Source organism: Lepus europaeus, chromosome 5 (genome assembly GCF_033115175.1).
Source record: "Lepus europaeus isolate LE1 chromosome 5, mLepTim1.pri, whole genome shotgun sequence".
NCBI classification, from domain to species: domain Eukaryota; kingdom Metazoa; phylum Chordata; class Mammalia; order Lagomorpha; family Leporidae; genus Lepus; species Lepus europaeus.
Window position 1 is genome coordinate 11,527,945 of NC_084831.1, and position 21,332 is coordinate 11,549,276.

The following is a 21,332-nucleotide window of genomic DNA, read 5'->3' on the forward strand; positions in this document are numbered from 1 at the left end:
TCCCCACCCCCGGCATTTGCAGAGGGAACCAGCAGGTGGAAAAGAGGTCTCCTCTGTGCCTCCCAAGATCTGTATTCGCAGGGAACTGGAGCCACGTGCAGAGCCCCAACTGCAGCCTAGGTGTGATATGGGACGTGGGTGTCCCAACCAGCGTCCTGACCGCCAGGCCCCGTGCCTACCCTCTATGGACTGCTACCCCATGCGTCAGATCCTAAACGCCTACGTGTTATCATTCCTTATGGTAAGAACATGATCTTGTCCAGCACAGTGGACACTGCTGTGACTCCGCCCACATCCTCTTCCAGCTCTGGGCCACCACTCCCCAGCCCACAGGGGCCACTGTTCCTAATGGCTGCTGTGGGTACCGGTGCCCCCTGCTCACTCAGAGCCTCACAGTCCCCAGAGCCCCGAGATCTCAGCCTTCGGATGGAACCCCTGCGGAGCCACACCCCTGTCGCGCTGCTCCCCTTTCCCTGTCTGCCCCCCACATCCCTCACTTGTTTTTTTCCGGAGGCATTTTTCTTAGGAAGTCACTTGTCCCCAAATGCTCATCTCAGAGTCTATTTATAGGGAACCCTCTGGGAAAAAGAGCATCAGGCTGTATGGTGGATTTCGGTCTTGACCGTGGGTGGAGGCCAGTGGGTGTGAGGCGGATTCCAAGCCCTTGGGGTCCTCTGGCCGAGAGCCTGGCTCCCGAGCCCGGAACAGCGCGGGCCTGTCTGTGTCACCCAGGCCACGTCTGTGAAGCCACAGGAACAGCACGTGGTACCGCCATGTCTGCCCCTCGCACCGTTTATTTTTCATTGTGCTTTAGCCAGGCTCTCCCCGAAGCATCTCCGTCTCCACCACAAAGCTGACCCCGTGGTCGCGCTTGCTGGCTTCACCCCCCCTTCCGCCCCGCCCTCTCACAGTTATTTCAAAGTCAAGATTGAAACAGGAAGCTCGCTGAGTTTTGCAACACAGAAGCATGTTCTGCGCCTACATTTATCGAAAGCCGGGCGTGGGGGGAGCCACGTGTCTGTGGGGTATGTCCACAGCGGGGGTCACACCGGGAGGGGGCGGGCAAGTGGGGTGGGAATGGGTGTCTGAGTCGTGGGGGCCCAGGGATATCAGAGGTGGCTGCCTCGTGTCGGGGGAGAGCTTTCGGAGCACAGCTCGGAGGGTGCTGTCTCCACTTACTTCCCTGCAATGAAGGTCATCGGGCAGAAGGACAGCAAACCCGGAAACCCACATCGGCCAGCCGCAGGCACCCGCGACACACGCGTCTCGGATAAACACCCCCAAATAGGCACTTGGTGTTTGCAGCTCTGGGGCTGGAGAGAGGCAGAAGCCACCGTGCCCTTGGAGAAGGCAGGCGACAGGGCCCGATCTGACCAGTGGGACCGGCCCAGCCACGGGGAAGACCCCACCAGTTTACCAAGGCTGGAAGCTAGGTGTCGTGTGTGCTTCCTGGGTACGGTGGACTGGCATTTCCAAAGAGCATGCGACTGTCAGGGCACGAGCTGGCCACCGGCAGGTGCGCACTGCATGGCGGGAGCTGGCCGGTTAGCAGCCGAGTCCAGTTTGCTACTAACCCCTGGTCGATGGGGCTTCGGAGAGTTCGTGGGAGATGGAGTGAGAAGACAGAGTGCGTTTTCCATGAACATTTTGAAGCGCCCTGGTGTTCTCGGAGCCCAGAACTGTGCTCTGTGCTCAGTGGCTAAGCAAGAGGTGTTCATTGCATGGGGGATGAAATGATTCAAAATGAAAATCTCATTCCCCACGGATACAAACGTAATAGCCTTTCCTTGGTTATCCGTCTGTTCTTTTTCAATCAAAGTGGAATCATAGCTCACTTTTTCTCCTGGCCCTACAGGGAATTTTTGGTTTGAAACTGAGTTTGAGGTTTTTTTTTTTCCCCCAGCTGGAGCCAGGAATGAGCCTGGATCTGGCCAAATGAGAGGGTCTTTGAAATGCTCTGGTGTTTCCGTGGAGCAACCCATCTCGGAGGCCAGCTGCCAGCCCAGACCTGGGCATTCGCGCCGGGGGCCTGGCGGGGGTCCCGATGTGTGCGGAGGAGGGGTGGGGGGGCATTCTGATCCGGGGCAGGTCGGAATCTGCTGGGCGCTGTGCTTGTCTAGCTGCCTGGAGAGACGGCGGAAACAGGAGGCAGGGAGAAGTGCAGCTGGTGGGAGGAGGGCGATCAGGGAGGGCCTGGCAGGGGCAGGTGGCGTCGGCAGACCCGGGACATCCACACCCCGCTGAGGCCGCCGGGCGGCCAGTCTGGGGAGAAATCCCAAGGAAGAATATTCTGCCGACGGGAAGGTTCAGGGAGATGATTGGCCCCTCAGGGAGTGGGGAGGGCTGGCGGGTGACAGCTACGGTGCAGAGAGACAGCCAGAGGGTGTGAGAGAGGCGTGAGGAACGAGCCATCTGGCGAGGGAGGTGGATTTGAAATGACCACGGCGGTTCAAGGTGTGCCTGGGGTCCCAGGGTCCCCGCCATGTGCTCCACCTTGACCTTCAGGCTGCCAGGGGAACTGCCATCCCAGAATCCCCTGCCCATCTCCCCTCATCCTGTTTTGGACTAGAGACTAGGAGAGCCCCTGGGGAATGGCTGGGGTCCGTGGTGTTTTGTGTTCGGTTTTGTTTCTCGCGTCAGAGCTGGGCAGACGTGACTGAGGACCAGCTGTTTTTAGGGGGGGACAGGGCAAGGCCTTCCAGCGGGGTCATCTGGTCCGGATCAGGTTGGGGAAGGGCCTGGGGGAGGGGCGCAAGGGGCCTGGAGAAGGCAGGGAGGGAGGGAGGCGCCAGGGCCCCCGCGGGTCAGGGCACCATGTGCCACCATTTGAAGGTGAAGGGCTTCCGGTGCACATTGGTGCCGCAGTGGACTTCTCCCAGAAACTTGTGGTAGGCGGAGATGTCGTCAATGAAGGTGCAGGCCAGGCCCAGGGGCTCCAGCAGCCCGCGCACGTGCGTCTCCAGGCAACACTCCTCCTCCACCTGGGGCCCGAACGGCTTGGGGATGCCCAGGTCCTTGTTGAGCACGATCATGTTCACCTACGATGCGGATCAACCCTTTTGTGAACACCTACTATGTGCCGGGCTCCTCGAACCCTAACCATGACGCCATGAAGCGGGTACTCTGACGGTCCCCTCCGTGTGGCTGGGGAAACTGAGGCACGGAGGAGCTAAGCACCTGGGCAATCTGCTTGTGGCCGTGTGTGTGTGCGTGTGAGAGTGTGCACCCGTGTTTGGGCAAACAGAGCGTGCATGTCCACATGTGGATGGATGCACACATATGTTGGCCTGCATGTGTACGCATGGATGTACATCTACATGTGTGTACATGAGTATTTATATGCATCAGGGTGTGTGTGTGTGTGTGTGTGTGTGTTGGTCTAACTCTTTCTCTGGATGGAAGACTGCCTTCCATCATAACACATCGCCCCATACATAAAGAGTTTTTTACCTTTTGCAAAGAACTTTCCTGACTTTAGGGTGCGGGATCCCCAGCACCCCAGGGAGGCAGGACAAGCAAATCACCCCTAAGAGGGAAGCGCGAGGGCCTGGGGTGAGCTCACACAGCAGGGGCCTCGCCTAGACTGGCACCTGGGTCTCCGGCATGCCTGGCCACAGCCCAGGGGTCCTTGTGGGCCTGCCTGCCCCCCGCCCTGCTCAGGACAGGGTCTGGGCCCCAGGGCCTCACCATGTTTGGGAAGAAGGCTCTGGCCTGGCGGCCCTCGTCCATCTTGAACAGAGCAGGCAGGTCAATGATGTCTTGCTCCGTGAGGCCCAGCTCCTTCTTGAGGATGTCACGGTTCCAGTCCAGGCAGCGCTGGGCAGGGGGCAGAGGGCACGCAGGTGAGGGGACACGCACCGCGCCGTGCCCACCACGCCCCTCGCATGCCTGCAGCCTCAGGCCAGGGGCCTCGGCACTCCAGAGCTTGCACCTGGGGCCACGACCCCCAAGGCTCAGGCACAGCAACAGGAATAACGAGAGCAAAGCAGAGGAAGCTTCCAGAAGCAGCGCTGAGCACTGACCCGTGCTAGGTGCTCCCCACACGGATCCCACAGGCTCTCCGGGGCCCGCCGTGAGCCGGAGTAGCCCCGGTGGGGTGATGCTGACGATGGCGACAGCCACAAGTGCCCTGCACCGTTCTAAATACTTCACACAGATCACTTCCCAAAGCCTTTCTGATCTTTTCATTTTCAAAACTTGGTCCCTTAAAATCCGCTCATGCAAATAAACAGAGATTTAACTGAAATGAATAGGACTGGATTCTATTCTTGGCTGTAACCCTTGAGACTTAGAGACCGGAAGGTGGGATCCAAGCCTAGACAGAAAACTTCAGGGATCTGGGGTCCCCTAAAACTAATCAGAGGTCAAGGCATGTGACATTTAAATCTTTTGTTCCCCTTTTTTTTTTTTAAAAAAAGATTTATTTTATTTATTTGAAAGGCAGAATTACAGAGAGAGCGAGAGAGGGAGAGAGAAAGAGAGAAGGGGACACACACACACACGCACACAGAGAAGGGGACAGAGAGAGAGAAGGGGACAGAGAGAGAAAGGTCTTCCATCCATTGGTTCACTCCCCAAATGGCAGCAACGGCCAGGGCTGAGCCAATCCAAAGCCAGGAGCCTCTTCCCAGTCTTCCATGTGGGTGGCAGGAGCCCAAGCACTTGGGCCATTCTCTGCTGCTTTCCAAGGTGCATTAGCAGGGAGCTGGATTGGAAGTGGAGCAGCCGGGACTCGAACCTGCGCCCATGTGGGATGCAGGTGCTGCAGGTGGAGGCTTAGCTCACTGCGCCCCAGTGCTGGCCCCGTATACACAAGTCGGAAGCTTTCATCATTTGTTAAAGGGGGCGCAGGGCTGGCGTCGTGGAGCAGTGGGTGAAGCTGCCCGCCTGCAGTGCCGCCATCCCATCCGAGTGCAGGTTCGAGTCCCAGCTGCTCCACCACCGATCCAGCTCCCCGCTAACGCACCTGGGAGAGCAGGTGGCCATTCCGGCTTTGTTGTCGCCATGTGGGGAGTGAACCAGCAGATGGAAGATCTCTCTCCCTATCTCCCTCTCTAACTCTGCCTTCAAAGAAATAAATACATCCTAAAGAAAAACGAAAGGGGTGTGCGACTCCCCCGCCCCATCGCGGCTCTGGCCTCACGGAGGCCTTGGCTCTAAGGCACTGCCGGGAACGCTTGCCTTCTCGGCGCCGTCTGCTCCTGGCTGATGCTGACCCGGGCACCTGCCCGCGGTGCCCCCTCCTCCCCTCCGTCTTTAGCATGGGCGTAAAGCAAGGACACGGCCCCCACACTTGCTGGGGCTCTTCCCTGTGCGCACGTGCACCGGGACAGGAGCCCTGAGCCCTGGGCCATTCTCTGCAGAAGCCCCAAGGGCCTGAGGATGTGCGCCCGGCCCCGCCCTCACCTGGAAGTATTGGTTCTCCTGCGCGAGGCTCTCATTGGACAGGACCTTGTTGATGGTGATTCGCTTGCTGCTCATCCCACCCAGGCCTGTCGGGGGCAGAGGACACGGAGAGGGTGAGCCTTGCATCCCCGGGCTGGGTGCCGCTCTGCCAGGGCCCGCCAGCCCCTGTGCTAACTGCTAGACTGGGAGGGAGGAGATGGGCTGGGCACAGACTGGGGCTCGGTGGGGGGAGGCAGTCAGCTGGCTCTGCCCAAGGAAGGCTGCACACACTCCTTCCTGCGGGCTGGGCTGCGTGCCCTGAGCCAGGATGGAGGCAGTGGCCGCCTTGCTCTCCCTCTGGCTGGAGAGGGGGATGGCCAAACGGGCCACGTGATTCTCCGGCTGGAGCCTGCTCCTCAGGGCGAGCGGCTGAGCAGGGTGCGTGTGGCAGAAGCAGGACTTTCCAGGCCTGGTCAGCGGCAGAGACCGGGGCTGCTGGGCCCTGAACCCCGGCTGCCTCTGCTGGGGCGGGGAGCGTCCGGCCTGCAGGCCCTAGGAGGCTGCTGATGTCACGTGGTCTGGCCCTGCCAAGGCAAGTGAAGACTTGAAGTCCCATAAATCTCCAGCAGGCTAGGCTTTTTAGGTGGATAATTTTGCATGGCCTGGTAAATGATGTCATGAATATCCAAATGGCCCTTGGCAGAAAAAAGTTCCACACTCCTACTGGTACAAAGATAACGGTTCATATAGCCTAGGGGTGGCTGTTGGGGTACATTTACTATAGAAAGGAAGTTTCCAGAAAGCCAAGGCCCAAGCCTGCTGATCCACGCAAACACCCCTTCCGTCGGTGGGGAGGTAACGCAGGAAGGAGTTCTCGGGTTGGTCCCGTCTGACACCTGTCAGGAACACTCTAGGGATACAGAGGGCAGGAAGGGGCCCAGACCTGGGAACAAGGCTTTGGGAATGAGATCCCCTGGGGATACCAGCCTGCAAGGGGCAGAACTAATTTAGGGGAAAAAAGTGTGATGATATAAACAGAGGCGATGGTTATTCGGCGTTGCATTAACAGCCCTGGCTTATGTACTCACCCACGGCCCAAACGATGCCTACGTCTGCTTCAGCACGCTAAGAACCACAGCGGAAGTCCTGGCGGCCTCCCGCCTGCCGGCCGTCTCCACCTCCTCCGCTTTCGTCCTCCCCTGACTCACTAAGTGTGTGCCGCATCCCAGCCCACGTCCGGCCCCACCACGTGGACGTCTGAACGAAGCGGGTGGTTTCTCACGGCAGGGCTGACAGCAGCGAGGACTGACCAGTGACCGCGTCTGTCGAAGGCCACCTCCCACCCCGAGCCTGGATTGTACTTTGTCGATTTCTCTCTCCAGCCCCGTTCCTGGGACGCGGCTCCTAGGCTGCAGCTTGCAGGCCAGTGTGGGAGCGGGCGGCCCTGCTCGGGTCTGGGGCCGAGTCTGGTGCTCACTAGTGCTCGGCACTGTTGGTGACACGAGGGAGCAGAGGGCAGCTCGGGGGTCTGCCTGGCCACGGCAAGGGTCCCAGGGCGGCCCCACAAACCCCAGGGTGCGCCAGATGCCCAGGCAAACGGAGCTTCACTGTCAAAGGGCTCATCTGCCCCACGCTCCTGAGGGCCTCTGGGGCTCCAGTTCCCTGCTCCGTGCCAAGGCCCTGGGGCCACTCACCTTTGAACAAGATGGCCTCCCCATGGCCCTCCTTCTGCTTCTCCCGGAACAGCTTGTAGCAGGCTGCGGTGCTGGCCATGAGCAACCGGAATTGCTGTGAGAGACAGACCCCGGGGGACAGCGTCAGCATGGGGCGGTGGCCAGGGCAAGCGGGCCCTCCCGCCCCAAGGACCTGGAGCCCTGTTTGCACGGGGCTCAGAGGCCAGGCCATTTGCACGGAATTTCCAGGGTATGCAGTCACAGTTTTGACTTCATGGAAGAGAAGAGCCCCTGTCCGGAGCTGGAGGCCCACACGCCATCGCTGTCCACAGCGTAAGGCCAATGCAGGGGCCATTAGCACTGTGCCACGACTGGACACTGAACTCGGCCCGTCGGAATCAGATGTGCTTCAGGAGTAAAATACGCCCCAGATTTTTAAGAATGAATAATTTTCCACGTGGAAATGCCGATGTTTTATGTTTATTGGTTCACGAATGCACCTGCCACAGCGACCACATGCAAACCAGCTTCAGCCTACCTCCTCCTTCCTCTGTCCGTGTCCGCTAGACCCTGCCCTCTGCTGGCAAGGGCTGGTAGTACGTGGCTTTGCCACTCTCACTTTAGCCTCAAGAGTGCTCACCGTGGTGCCCGGGATGGGGACGAAGGTCATGAACTCGTCCACGTGGCCCACGGTCAGCCAGTCTGAGTAGAGCTCCACGGGGGCCTGTACCTGCTGAGCCTGCAGGAAGTCGCGCACCACCTTGGTCATCCTCCGGCCGCCAGACCTGGAGCAGGCGTGGACGGGGGACAGCCCTTCAGAAACTGCCCAGGAGCCTGCCTCACAGAGGCCCTGCAGCAGGGGTCAGCCAGAGCCTGGCCCGAGCCTCGGCGGCCTCGGCAGAGAAGTCCCGGGAAGGAGCCCGAGCCCCGGGGCTGAGAGACCCCGGCACAGGGAGGGCAGCTTTTGGCCAAGTCACAGCCGGTGACAGGCGCGGAGCCCAGCTCCCAGCCTGAGGATGCCGGGGGAGGGGGCGGCCAACTTCTGTTTGTTTATGGGAGACACAGACACACACACACACACCACAGAGACAGTCATCCACTGGTTCATCCCCCAAACACCCACAAGGGCAGTGGCTGGGGCTGCACTGCACTGGCAGGAGTGGGGGGCTCTACTGGGGTCTCAGGTCCTTGAGCCACCCCCTGCTGCTTCCAGGGCGCGCGTTAGCAGGAAGCTGGAGTCAGGAGCCGAGCCTGGACTCGAACCCAGGCCCTGTGGTGTGGGCTGCGGGCATCCCAAAGGGGTTCTTAACCTCTGTGCCAATTGCCTGCTCGAGTCTGCCTGGCTGCTGGGGGGGAACTGGGGTACAGGGATGGCTCCAACCCCTCCAGCCCACGTGCTTACTTCAATCAGTTCAAGGGGCACCTCCTCCAGGGAGCCCCTCCTGACTTCTAGACCGCCCAAGGCCTCCGATCTCCCCGGTGACTTCAGAATACAACCTGGGGACCTTACGGTGGCCACGACTGTCCCCTCTGATCCGAGCCCTGGCCGGCCTGGCCGGCCTGCCCGTCTCGCCACCTCCCTCCCTCCTTGTTCTGTCCGCTCCAGCCCCACCCAGGGCCTTGCCCTCACCATCCCCCATGTTCTAGATCTTTCCCCAGGTCTTCCAGGGGCTGCCTCCTTCTCAGCGTCCAGCTTCAACTCCCAAGTCACCGCCTCGAGACCACAGCGCTGAGGTCCCCCCGCCCCAGGGAGTCCCGCTCAGCGGCCACAGCTGCCTCTCCTACTCCCCCACTCCCCTGGCCCTGCGTGAGCTCCCTGGGAGCTGGGGCCTGTGTGACGGGGTCACGGCCGTGCGCCCAGAGCCGAGGGCAGCGCTGGCACCGAGTAGCTGCTAAACACATGCTTGGCTCTGAGAAGCCGTCCCCTTGCTGTCTGCCCCTCGACCTCACCGGGGCGACCCCGGGACCCTGCCGAGTCCTGGAGGCCAGGGGCTGGGCTTCACAGCTGGGACCCCGGGTGTGACACGGTTCACAGTCCGGGACTAACTGATGAGAGCTGAGTGGAGCGAGAAGAGAGCGCAGAGGGCAGGCGACTGCGGCCCCAGCCCATGGCCATCCTGAACGCAGAGCATCCTGCGTGGCTCAGAGAGACATGATGCCCAGATCCTGGCTGACCCCACACGTGCAGGCTCCTGGCAGCCCTTCTGTGATGTGAGAACCACAGGTGCCGTCTTCCCAGCCACTGCCCTGACCCAGGAAGAATCTGCCTTTTCTTTGGCCGGTGGCCTAATCGGGCAGGGAGTGGGGACAGCGTGGACAGGCCAAGGGATCCAGGGACTCAGGCTGCTGGGGCAGGGCCATGTCTTCTCAAGTCTCTTCCAAGCATGGGCACCCCGAGGACTCCCTCGCGTCCTCTGTGGGCATTCCTTCTCCGCCACCCCTTCCTGACCTGGTTTATGATCTCGGTATACACCCTGCCATTTGGGGAAGAGCATTAGATCCTAATTCACACTAAGGTGTAAAGGCTGCCTTGTTTTCTCCCTCCGAGGGCTGCGTATTGACAGAGCTGTGTCCCAGCCACTCACTCGGTGTGCGCGTGACCCAGGCCACCCCACAGAGAAACAGCAGCCTCCCCGCTCCCCCCGACTCCACTCCCCGGGTTTCTCCTACAGAGGGAAGCTGCTCCCGATGAGGATCCGGCCGAGGGGGTACGTCTTGCCATTCACGGTCACTGGCGGGCTGACCTCCAGGTTCCCAAAGGAGTCCAGACTGGTGACGGTCTCGAAGACAGGCTCTCGGGTCACGTAGCCGAAATCCGGGCCCTGGGCAGAGGGCGCACACCTGCCATTGGTCCCCTGCAGCCAGGAGTCCTGGGCCCCCAGTGGCCACCCTCCTGTGACCACTCCTTGGCCACCTTCTGTCTGGTATGATGGCCGCAGAGCCTCCTGGGAGGGCTGACCAGGGTGGGGCCAGGGGACCAGGGTTACCAGGGGCAGGGCAGCAGCCTGCGTTGTCACCCCCAGAGATTCACTGCCCCTCGTCCCCAGCAGACTTCTGCATCCTGACCCTTTGCAAGAAGAATTCGCTTGTCCGCCCGGTGCCAGGCTTGGTCACGCGGCTGGCCTTGGCCAGCTAAGAGCAGAGGCCGTGGGAGCCCCCGAGGGCGGCTGCCAAGTCCCCTTCCCTCTCCCTGAGCTGGGAGTGCGGCCCTGGCAGCCTGGGGTTGCTCTGCGGCCTGGGCTCTGGAAGGAGGCGGGCACGGGACAGCAGAGCCGCAGAGAGCGCCCAGCAGCCCGGCGGGGAGCCCGGCAGTAGCCCCAGAATCCTTAGCACAGAGCTCCAACACGCTGTGACGGCGCCAATGCCGGCCGCCCTGCACTTTCAGGCTCCTTTTGGGTGCAGTTGTAGGAGTCTGGTTTGGGAGCTTGCACAGGGCCAGGACTAAGCTTGCCGGACAAAAGTCCCCATTAAAAAAGCCCTTGGAGCCAGCGGGTGTGGCTCGTGCTGGCCCGGCAGAGAGGCTCCGGGATGGCCGTGCTGTGCCCGGTGGGGCGGGCAGCTGCGGCTTAGCGCTTTCTCACCCCGGGCCGCGGCTGGCTGAGCGGCAGCGGTCGTTCAGACACAGGTGGGCAGGCACCCAGCACAGGGCCGGTCCTGGCCTGGGCCTCAGAACAATGCCACGCAGCTGTGGCCTTGGAACTGGGCCAGGCTGGCGCGCTGGTGGCAGGTGGCGGCCCAGGGAAGAGACAGAGGCGAACCCTGGAAGGTCTGGGTTCTCACGCCTGCGGCACGTCCTGCTTGGAGCTGGGGGCCGCGGACGACCAGCTCGCCAAGGACACGCACCAGGACAACAGCTAGTGGTGCCTGCACTATGTCAGGTGACCACTGCCCTTGATCGTCACGGCCACCCTGTGAGGCTGACCTTGTTCCTGTCCCCATTTAACAGATGGGCAAATGGAGTCTCACGGAAGTTAAACTGCTCACATAGGAGGTTCCGTTGCCGCTAACGGATGGGATCAGGACACAAGGTTTGGTCTGATTCAACTCGTACTGTTGGCTCCGCCACAATGAAGGGTCTGGGTTAACGTCCTCAGACCGCGGTGCGAGCCTGGTGAGGGCTGGCCTCTGAGCGGCTTCTAGGGAGCCGGGGGGCGGGGTCTCTGAGAGCCACCCTGGGGAGGCCCCAGCTGCCCCTGGGGTCGGGGAGCACACCTGTTTTGGGGCCTCTGGGACTGGGTCTTGCCCTGACTCCCACAGTTCCTGTTCCCCATGAGAAAACTCATGCTTTCAGAGTAGGAGAGGGCCTTAGAGGTCACGATCCCAATGGGCCCATTTCAGAGATTAGAAAACTAAGGCCTGGGTGAGCAGACTAACTTGTCAAGGGTGCCCACGCTCTCCTGACTGCTGTGTCTTAGGGGCCCGACATCACCCCCAGGGGGCCCTCCACCTCCTACCAGGAGCTGTTTTATGGGGAAGTCCTTCAGGTTGCCATCTCGGGGGGAGTCCAGCACCACCGGGAAGCCTTTGTGGGGGGCCTCGATGTAGCCAAATTCAATTTCATCCTGTGGGAACAGTGGGGGTGGGGGGAGTGTCAGGTGAGCCTGGGGGAGGAGGGGACACAGGGCTGGAAAGAAACAGGGGACTCGCACGAGTGGCAAGCGACATAAGGTGCACAGGAGGAGAGAGACGTCCAGGCCCGCGTTCCCTGGCTCCTGGCCCCGTTCTTCTCCCCAGGCAACCACGGCGGTGCATCGCCCGGGGGCAGTCTCCCCGTTATCACTAGCGTCTCCTTGCCAACCCATCTCCGGTTTTAAGACCACAATGCGGCCCCATCTGAACGCTTTCTCCTCGGAGTGGCAGCTTCGTTGGAAGCGCACTCTGCACCCGTAGTCACGGAGTTAGGGGCTCCATTCTTTGCAGCTGCCTGCAATCCCCTGGTTAAGGCTGACACCCAGTGCCCCTGGGTGCCCCCTGGGCTGTGTTGCTGTCGGCAGTGCACTTGCTGTGTGCTTCTAAGGGTGGCAGGGAGGCAAGGCTTCCCGCCCACGGAGCTGCTGGGTGCCAGGGCTTACGTCAAGCCCCTCCTCCCACCGGAGCCAGGCCCCCGGCCCTGCCCGCCCGGCTCGGGCTCCCCACCTGGATCCAGCGGTCGCCGCGGTTCATGTACTGGAAGCACACCTTCAGCTCGCAGTTGGTTTTCTCCACCAGGTTCTTCACCTCCTTCAGGAACAGGTAATTGTCCTTCATGCTGACAGTTTGGGGGAGAGGCGGAGGCGGGTGAGGACCTCGGGGCCCTCCCGGGGCTCCGCCCATCCCCCAAGGCACTTGGTTCTCATCTTGCCATGGCTGACCCAGCACACCGTATGTGCGCAACAAAAATTCTCTTATGGGGGGAGATGTGCTGGGTACCCCCAGCCAAGCAGGCTCCCAGCTACTCGGTACAGGACCATGAGTGAGCAAAGCAACACTGTGCAGTGAGAGCTGTGGTGTAGTGGTTTAAGATGTTGCCTGCAGTACCAGCACCCCATATGGGCCCTGGTTCGAGTCCCGGCTGCTCCACTTCCAATCCAGCTCTCGCTATGGCCTGGGAAAGCAGCGGCAAATGGCCCAGGTTCTTGGGCCCATGCACCCACGTGGGAGACCTGTAAGAAGCTCCTGGCTCCTGATCGGCTCAGCTCTGGCCATTGCGGCCTTTTGGGGAGGGAACCAGTAGATGGAAGACCTCTCTCTCTGTCTCTCCCTCTATCTGTAACTTTAAAAAAAAAAAATAAAGAAACGAGAGTGTGTGTTTTTCGGGCACAGCCGGTGCCAGGATAAATGTTGGAGCGGCTTCATCTCACACAGTCCTCATAGTGATTCTAAGCCGCTGGGCACAGAGAGGCCAAGTGAGTCACTCCAGGACACACAGTAGCTAACTGATGGAGCCAGGAGCCAATTCAGGCCTGTCTGTCCCCATGGCCCCGCCCTTGGCCACCCTCTTTGAGCCGTGGGCATAGCTCACCAACACACAAACACCGACACGGGAGGCAGGATGTTGGGGGTCATGATCCACGGAGCAACCCGGAATGTCACGGTGTCCGTGAAGATGGGTGTCAGCGGGACCTCCTGGGTGTCAGAGAGAAGGGGGGGTCAAAAAGCCACACGGGGCTGGCACCGGGGCGCAGCCGACAAAGCTGCTGCCTGCAGTGCTGGCATCTCGTGTGGGCACCAATTCGAGTCCCGGCTGTTCCACTTCCGATCCAGCTCCCTGCCAATGTGCCTGGGAAAGCAGTAGAAGATGGCCCAAGTGCTCGGGCCCTGCACCCACGTGGGAGACCCGGAAGAAGCTCTTGGTTCGGCTCAGTTCCAGCTGCTGTGGCCATTTGGGGAGTGAACCAGCAGATGGAGGACCTCTCTCTCTGGGTCTCCCTCTCTCTCTATGAAACTCTCTGCCTTTCAATAAATAAATAAATCTTCATTAAAAAAAAAAAAGGCATGTTGAGTGCTTTCCACTGCTGCCCACCAAAGTGGGTGGCGCTGACAGTTACACATCACTGAGCGCCTGCTGTATACCAGGTCCCATGCTGAGTATGTGTACAGGCACCTGTTCAACTTGCCTTACAGCAAACCCAGGGGACAGAGACTATGCCAATCCTTGTTTTCCAGATGGGGGAAACTGAGTCACAGAACTGTGGAGTGACGGCCCAAGGTCACACAGTCAGTGGATAGTGGAGCCAGGCTGCAAACCCAGGCCGTCCGGCTGCTGAGTCCACGCCCCAGATGCTGTCCACTCTGGCCCCACCAAGGTCTGAGCCATCCACCCAGCGACACCTGGACCAGCCCTGGGCCTTCCTGTCTGGCCCGGGCACCTTGTTCTCGACACGAGCATTTCAGCCTTGCGCGGGGCGGTTCTGCTTAGGGAATGGTTCAGCCAGCTCGCCTGGCATCTGGGGTAAACTGAGGTATGACTCCCAGCTGTCCTGAAAGGCCCCAGGAGGGGCCGGAGCTGTGGCACAGCAGGTTAAACCGTCGCCTGCAGCACTGGCATCCCACATGGGCACTGGTTTGAGTCCTGGCTGCTCCACTTCCGATCCAGCTCTCTGCTGTGGCCTGGGAAAGCAGTGGAAGATGGCCCAAGTGCTTGGGCCCCTGCACCTGTGTGACCCATGGGGCCTGCTTTGTACTGACCCAAGGTGGACTGGGGCACAAATGGGGGGCAGGGCCAGGTCCCTCTGTTTTCCTGAGTGAAGCCGGGGGTGCCCAGGGGTGGGGGGCAGGGCCTTTGTGTTGTCAGCAGGACACACTCCAAGCCAGGGGGCTGCTCTAGAGGGAGGGGGCGTCCCAGAGGAACAGCACGGCCAGCTGAGACAGCAGCCACAGGGCAGGGCCCCGCCAGACATTGAGACTGGGGTTCAGCCTGACATCCGAGCTGGGCTCGCCCACTGCTGGGGTACACGGCGGGAGGTCAATCAACCTCACCCGTGTGGCCTAGCAGAGCCCTGTGCTAACCACTGGGCCTCTGGGTCTCCCGACTAGGTCCACGGCAGTGCAGGGAGGAGGGTCAGAAGACAGCACCCACGGTGAGTTTCTGGAGAGCAGGTGCAGCAGTGCTGAGGACCCGGCACGCGTGCGTGGGCTGTAGGGGCCTCCAAGCCTGGACCCACCCCCAACTGGCACTTTGAGGGGAGCTGGGCTCAGACAGCGTGGGCTCTGGGGCCCTCACCTCGGCCATGTACTCCAGCAGGCTGACATGGATGGACACCAGGCCCGAGAAGCCCTCGTCCGGGAAACGCAGGCCTTCCACGAAGAACAGCAGCTCGGCCGAGCCGCCCGTGTACTTGACCACGTGGTACAGCTTCCGCCGGCCCAGGATGTGGATGTAGCGCTGGCCGAAGAACGGGTCTGCCACGGAAAGGCCCGCGTCAGCCCCGCCTGCCCCCAGCCCCGTCTGGAAGTCAGCAGGGCGCGACTGCTGATGGCGACGAGGGGGCAGAGTGTCCTATGGACACAGAGGGGAAAGCACAAGCAGAAAGCGGCCACGGCCACGGCCCCGTCCACCAGCGCCCCGGCACTGCTGTGTGGTGCCCAGCCGGGCACATGGCTGCCAGCATTCTCGCCTGGGCAGTGAGCTTGCTCTCTCGTGCACGGCACTCGAGAAACGCGAGCACCTGGTGACCGCGCGGGGAAGCACAGTGCCCAGATCATGCCCATTTCACAGATGAAGAAACTGAGTCTCAGGAAAAAGGGCTGGGACTTGAATGCATGCCGACCCTCACTGCCTTCATATAAACAAATCATGGATGTGCCCATTTGTACCCCCAATTCCCTCCACGTAATGGAGACCACGTGGGCAGACACGCAGGTTCATGGCTGGGGGAGGGCAGGGACAGGGACTGAGGGCTCCCAGCTGGGCACAGGCCCGCTCTCGGCACCTGTGGCCACCTTCCTTTGGGTCTTGGTTTGTGTCACTGGTGGGCGTCCAGCCCAGACCCCCACAGAGGCTCGGTTTGGAGCTCCCACTGCCCCGCCCTGCCCCACCACATGCTTTGTGCACGCGTGTGACCCAGCTGGGCCCGTGCCTGCCTGCCACGTGGCCGTGTTTAATAACTGACCACTGATGGAGCCAGCGGCGCCCTGCTGGACGGGCCGAGCCCGTGGGGATGCACAGCGCGTGGCTGGGCTCACGGCTCTGGGGCTTGGGGTGGCGCCTCCTGGAGGGCCACGGCTCAGACCAGGGGGCTTCAGCAAGCTCGTGGACAGCCCAGGTACGGATTCCAAACTCTTGTTTTCACCAAAATGAACTTACCTTTTGGTCCCGTTTCCCCACAAGCCTCTAAGGGCAGTTTTCTGGTTTCCAAGGTCAGAGAGACCTTGGTTCAAGCACTGCTCTGGCTTGCTAAGGCGTGCAATCTCAGGAAACTCATTGGACTTCCCCGAGCCTCAGCTTACTCATCTGGTAAATGGGGGCTCATACTGCCCATGCCACAGGGTGGCTGCAAGTGACAGCATCAGCACGTGCGGGAACCGCGCTCACCACGAGTACTTGTCAGTCACGCGCGGGGCCGGCGGCTCGATCGGAACCTAGGACTGGGTCAGCACGTCCCTGACTGTGGCGCTCGCCCCTGCCCACTGACCCACCCTGCACGAAAGGCAAGGAAACTCTGGGGCTGGGGCTGTGATGCCTTGGGTTAAGCCGCTGCCTGCGTCGTCGGCATCTCATTCCAGTGTGCCGGTTCGAGTCCCGGCTGCCCCACTTCGGATCCAGCTCCCTGCTAATGCACCTAGGAAAGCAGTAGAAGATGGGCCAAGTGCTTGGGCCCCTGCACCTGTGTGAGAGACATGGAAGAAGCTCCTGGCTCCTGGCTTCAGTTTGGCCCAGCCCTGTCCATTGCTGTCATTGGGGGAATGAACAAACAGGTAGAAGACCTCTCTCTCTCTCTCTGCTTTTCAAATAAATAAATCTTATTATGTATTTATTCACCTTCCCTTCAATAGGGTCCAAGAAATGAGGTGGACGGTCTCAGACATGGGGCGTCCTCGGGAGCTTGCCACAGCTGGACAGAGAAGGCGAGGGCCTGCCCAGCCAGGGAGGCCTGGGTGGATGCAGATGGAGCTGTCTACAGTGACCGAGCCCTTCTCCGCGGCCCTGGGGCCCCCACACCCACAGGCGCCGGGCAGCACTGGAACCCAAGCTCAGGGGAGGGGCTTCAGGCCCAGAGGCCGTCTCCATGGGCGCAGCCGGCAGACACAGAGCTCTGCCCCGCTCGTAGCGGCTGCAGGTGCCGGGGCAGGAGCAGGAGGGGACCTGGCCCAGGCGGGCGTCAGGCGGGAAGACACCTTCCAGTCCGCCTGCCCCCAGCCCCTCCGTTCTCCTGTGGCCCGAGCCCTGTGACTCACAAAGGGGCTCTGTCCAGGGCCTCTGGCTGGCAGTCGGGGCCGGCTCCACGAGGGTTGATTCTTCGGTGGGAACAATGCAGCCACTGTCCCCGGAAGTCTCCTCCACCTCCTCCCGCCATCCCCTGTCCCTAGCTTGGGCACGGCCAGCTCTCCCTGCCGGCGCCGACAAGGCTGGGGCCCACTGTGCTGACACAAACTGCTCCCCCTGTCCCGTAGGAAGAGCTAAGGCCCCAGCTTCTCACTTCTGGGTAGAGCCTGAGCCGCAGCACAGCCCCCAGGCCTTTCTGAAGGCCCTGGAGGCCGCCACGGTCACGGTCCACGCCACCACGATCCCAACACACGCAGCACCTGCCATTGCCAAGGTCCCCCCAACACGAGGCCCCGGGGCCGGGGCTGGGGCTGGAGAGGAGACTGGCCTGGACCCAGGACTCGAACCTGCCTCTCGGTCCCTGTCTGCAGCCCAGGCCCCTCCCCCAGGGACAGCTGCTCTGTCTCCGCCACGCCACACGTGACCGCATGACACGCGTGTAACACAACGCGCTCTCATCCCCAGGCTGCGCATCTCCAAGTGTCTGCATGGAAGAGAAGGAACCTGGGCCACAGAGGAAATTCAAATCCTCCCCCTCCTCCGTGTGCGTGTGCGTGCGTGTGCGTGCGTGTGCCTGTCTCGGAGCACCCGGCCAGGAGGTCACATTGTGGGTTATCTGTGTCTCAATAACGGCCGCTCCCCAGCAGCCCCGATAAGCAGACCCTGGGGAACGTCTCTCGGCCCTGGTCCCTCCTTCCTCCTGCAGCCCAGGGCCCAGGGGGAGGGGAGCAGAGTCCACTGCGTTAATGCCCGGACCCGGGCCGCCGCTCTCAGCAATGGGGCCGAGGCAGAAGACCTGGGCGAGGTCCTGCCTGCAACCCCCTAGGTCCTGCCGGTGTCCCCGGCTGCCATGGCAACGCTGGCCCGGTGTAAATATCAACACCTCCGGCCCCCTGGGGACATTCCAGCCTGCCTGAGGTCACTGCCCCGGGCCCAGGGCGGTTCAGAGGAGGGTCACTGTCCACTGCTGTCCTGGCCAGGTCAGTCTTGGAGATGAGGGCCCAGGGCCCCCCTCTGGGAACTGCCTGGTTCCAGTGGGCCTGTCCGGGCCCCCCAGCCCCCTGCACCTGCGCCAGGACAAACTGCTGAGCTGTTTGGCTGAGGGAGCTGTGAAAGGCATGATCAGACCTGACAGTCCCTGCTGCAGACGCTAATGGCTTTCATGGCTGTCTGTACGCCCTGGCCCCTGGCCTCGCTCCATGACCTTGACTCTCGGGGCTCCCTCCCCGCCCCCTCCACTCCAGACCGGCTCCCCCCTCCATGCTCCCTCCACTCCAGACCGGCTCCCCCCTCCCCGCCCCCTCCACTCCAGACCGCCCCCCCCCCCCCCTCCACGCTCCCTCTGCCCGGAACCCTCTTCCCTCAGGCCCGGAATGGCCGTTCGTCTGTGTCTCAGCTCTCCTTGTCACCTCCTCCGGGCAGCCTTTCTGGACTACCCAGCTAGCAGTGCCTCTGGGTCCATCTCATTGCCTCCAGCTGTGCTATGGGTTCTGTCTCCCTCAATGGGCTCCCTCCCGGGGAGCAGCGTGCGACTGCCCTGTTCCTGTAGGGAGCTGGCGCCCAGGGGCTCACCATGCATTCGTGGGAAGAACGAGACAGGGCAGGCAGTGTCAAGGTCCTGGTGGGAGCATGATCCCTGCGCTGCAGGGGACCCAGGGCACCCTGTCACCATCGAGAGAACAAGGGGTCAACGCCCCGAGGGAACCACAGCATCTTTGGATGGGGCAAGTGGGGCTTTCCTTGCCTTGGGCATCACAGAGGGGGCGTGACTCAGGCAAGGGGGAGGTCAAAGCCTTGCCTCCCCTCGACCCTGGGATGGGGCGGGGGTGGGGGGCAGCGTACCCCTGGGGGTCTCCTCCCTGCGTGGGACACCAGCGATCCCCAGTCATCCCGGTGCACCTGCAGCAGAGGAAGGGGGGGGCCCCAGAGGGCCGAGCCAGGCTCACTCACTCTCCACGTAGAACACGCCCACTTTGTCCGAGTCCGACACGGAAATGTAGAGGACTATCTCGTAGCCGGCGGGCAGGCGGTCAGGGCCTTTGGTGCGCAGGATCATCTGGGACATGTCCTTGAGGTCTGAGGGGCAGACACGCGAGGAGGAGGTTAGGGCTGCCGCCACTGTTTGCTTTTGTAACACCTGTGTGCATACGGGAGCTCCAGAGAAGCCACAGGGAGAATGCCACCTGGCTGTCACCCCCGGCAGCAGAGACCGACTCCCGACCTTGTGACACCTGTGTGCATACGGGAGCTCCAGAGAAGCCACAGGGAGAATGCCACCCGGCTGTCACCCCCGGCAGCGGAGACCGACTCCCGACCTTGTGGGAATGGCCTTCCAATTCCTTTCTCTCCCCAGGTATGTCACATTTTGCAAAAACACGGCTTTGTGCACAACCAGGCGCCAGGGCACCAACATTATTAAGGTCTGGCAGGTGCCGGGGCCCGGCTCCCAGCTGCCGGCCTGGCAGAAGGCTCTGTGGCCAGTGCTGGTCTGGCCCAGGGGCTAATCAATGCCAGGCCGTCCTCTGAGAAGGGCAGAGGACGCTGCCAGAACGGCGTGGGTTCACTCGGGGCCCCGTTCTCCTGTTTCCCATGATCCACCGCGGTCGTTTCTGGCCAGTGACCCCAGGGTCTACATAATGCATATGTGTTCGGGTTACGCGTTACCGGCCACTAAGAATTTACAGATCCCACTTCCTGTCCAGCGGTTCATGCTGGGAGCCCTGTCTAGTTTTATACGTTTTCCACTGTTTTTAGTTTTGTCCTTTTTTTTTTTTTGTGGCTCACGAATTTTATTTCTGTGCCGGCGAGAAATGTTCAGAGTGGAATGCTAATACGGTTCCCTTTCGTTCTGCAATGTTAAGAATTTGAGAATGAATTGGGTGAAAAACAGCAAGGCTCTGATGGGGAGCGGAATCCACGCTTTTGTCTTCTGCTTGGTGGCTGAGTGGGTGTTTGAGCCAAAAGTCCCCAGAAGACCCAGGTCCACGCCTGCCCCGCCCTGGCCACGCCCCCGAGGCCTTGCTCCACCCACCTTCCTTGCTGTACACCTTCTCATCGCTGCAGTCCTCCTTGGGCAGCCAGGGCGTGTCGCGGTCACAGTTCACCAGCAGGATGGCCCCATGGCCTTCGGGGCCCCATGTCCAGGACGCCTGCAGCGGTAGGCAGAGAGGTCAGGGCCTCCTCCCCTGTGCCCACACGGACCCCACAGGACGCTGGAGAGACAGCACCAGGGCAGAGGGAAGGGCGGCCACCACCCAGTGGGGCCATGTGACCTGCCAACGATCCCCACGTCTGATGCCCACAGAAGGCCAACCTGGGCATCAAAGGCAAGTTCAAGAGAGAGACAGAGAGAGGAAGGCTGGCCAGGGCGTGTGTGGGCCTCGTGTGCCTGCCTGGCGGGGGTGGAGGCAGGGAGGCAGAGGGCGGGGGGCCAGAGCAAAGAGTAGCATAGGACAGGCACTGATGTCCCCAGGGGTTCCAGACGAGCTCTGAGCGCGAACGCTTTACTGGCCACTTCTACCCTGCAGCCAGAGGGCTGGGGGAGGGAGCTCCGGCCAGGTTGCTCCCCTGCCGAGTCCACCAGAGGCTCCCTGCTTCCTTGAGGGTCCGCTTGCCTCTCGACCCAGTTCCCCCGCCTGGCCCCTCACTCCCTGTGCCCCACCCACAGCAGCAGCCTTTCTGCCCCCCAGATCCCAAGCTCTGGGGCCTTTGCTGGTGCTGGTCCTGCCCTCTCACCCACCATCCCTTCTCTCTTCTCCCGGCCACCTCTATTCTCCCTTCCCATCTCAGCATAACTGCCCCTTCTTCCAGGAAGCCCTCTGGTTGTTCAGACTAGAGCTACACTTGGTACCTTAAACACCCTTTTGGGAGCACGCAGGACAGTCGTGCCCACACAGCCACCCGTGTCATTCTTCCTTGGACGTGGGTCTCCCCCGCTGGACTCGGGGTTCCCCAAGGGCAGTGCTATTGTCTCTGCACGCCCTGGGCCCGAGCTAGGCCTGGGAAATCTAAGATGTCCGGCACACACTCACGGACCAGGTGCAGAAGAGCTGGCCAAGTTCAAGTCCACGGGGCTGGGGTCTCTGCCAAGGTTGTAGAGCCTCTGGGGGAAGCTGGGCTTCCACGGAGCCCACTGTCGTGGGTGTGCAGGGCTGACCCGGGGCCAACAGGGAGCCCCGTGGGGCAGCTGGAGGAGGGGCTTCCCGCTGGCCTGGGTCCCACCACATGACCCGCAGAGAGTCAAGGGCCAAGCTCCCTCCAGGCTGCATTTACTTGGCTGCCTAAAGTCTCGTCTATTTCTAATTTAGCCT

At 61.5% G+C, this 21,332-nt stretch overlaps 1 protein-coding gene across 1 annotated transcript in view; it reads right to left on the reverse strand.

The window, feature by feature from the left end:
* Positions 1-2,199: 2,199 nt before the first annotated feature.
* Positions 2,200-21,332, reverse strand: part of PADI2 (peptidyl arginine deiminase 2) — a 69,791-nt gene continuing 50,658 nt past the window's right edge. The window contains exons 13-24 of the mRNA XM_062193865.1: positions 20,054-20,171; positions 18,973-19,098; positions 14,761-14,939; positions 13,060-13,163; positions 12,195-12,306; positions 11,513-11,620; positions 9,729-9,880; positions 7,699-7,843; positions 7,080-7,173; positions 5,407-5,492; positions 3,688-3,816; positions 2,200-3,038 (exon numbers count right to left, since the gene is read on the reverse strand). Of these exons, the coding sequence (XP_062049849.1) occupies positions 2,805-3,038; positions 3,688-3,816; positions 5,407-5,492; positions 7,080-7,173; positions 7,699-7,843; positions 9,729-9,880; positions 11,513-11,620; positions 12,195-12,306; positions 13,060-13,163; positions 14,761-14,939; positions 18,973-19,098; positions 20,054-20,171 (1,587 nt within the window). The 3' untranslated portion in view covers positions 2,200-2,804. The remainder of the gene's footprint in view (positions 3,039-3,687; positions 3,817-5,406; positions 5,493-7,079; positions 7,174-7,698; positions 7,844-9,728; positions 9,881-11,512; positions 11,621-12,194; positions 12,307-13,059; positions 13,164-14,760; positions 14,940-18,972; positions 19,099-20,053; positions 20,172-21,332) is intronic.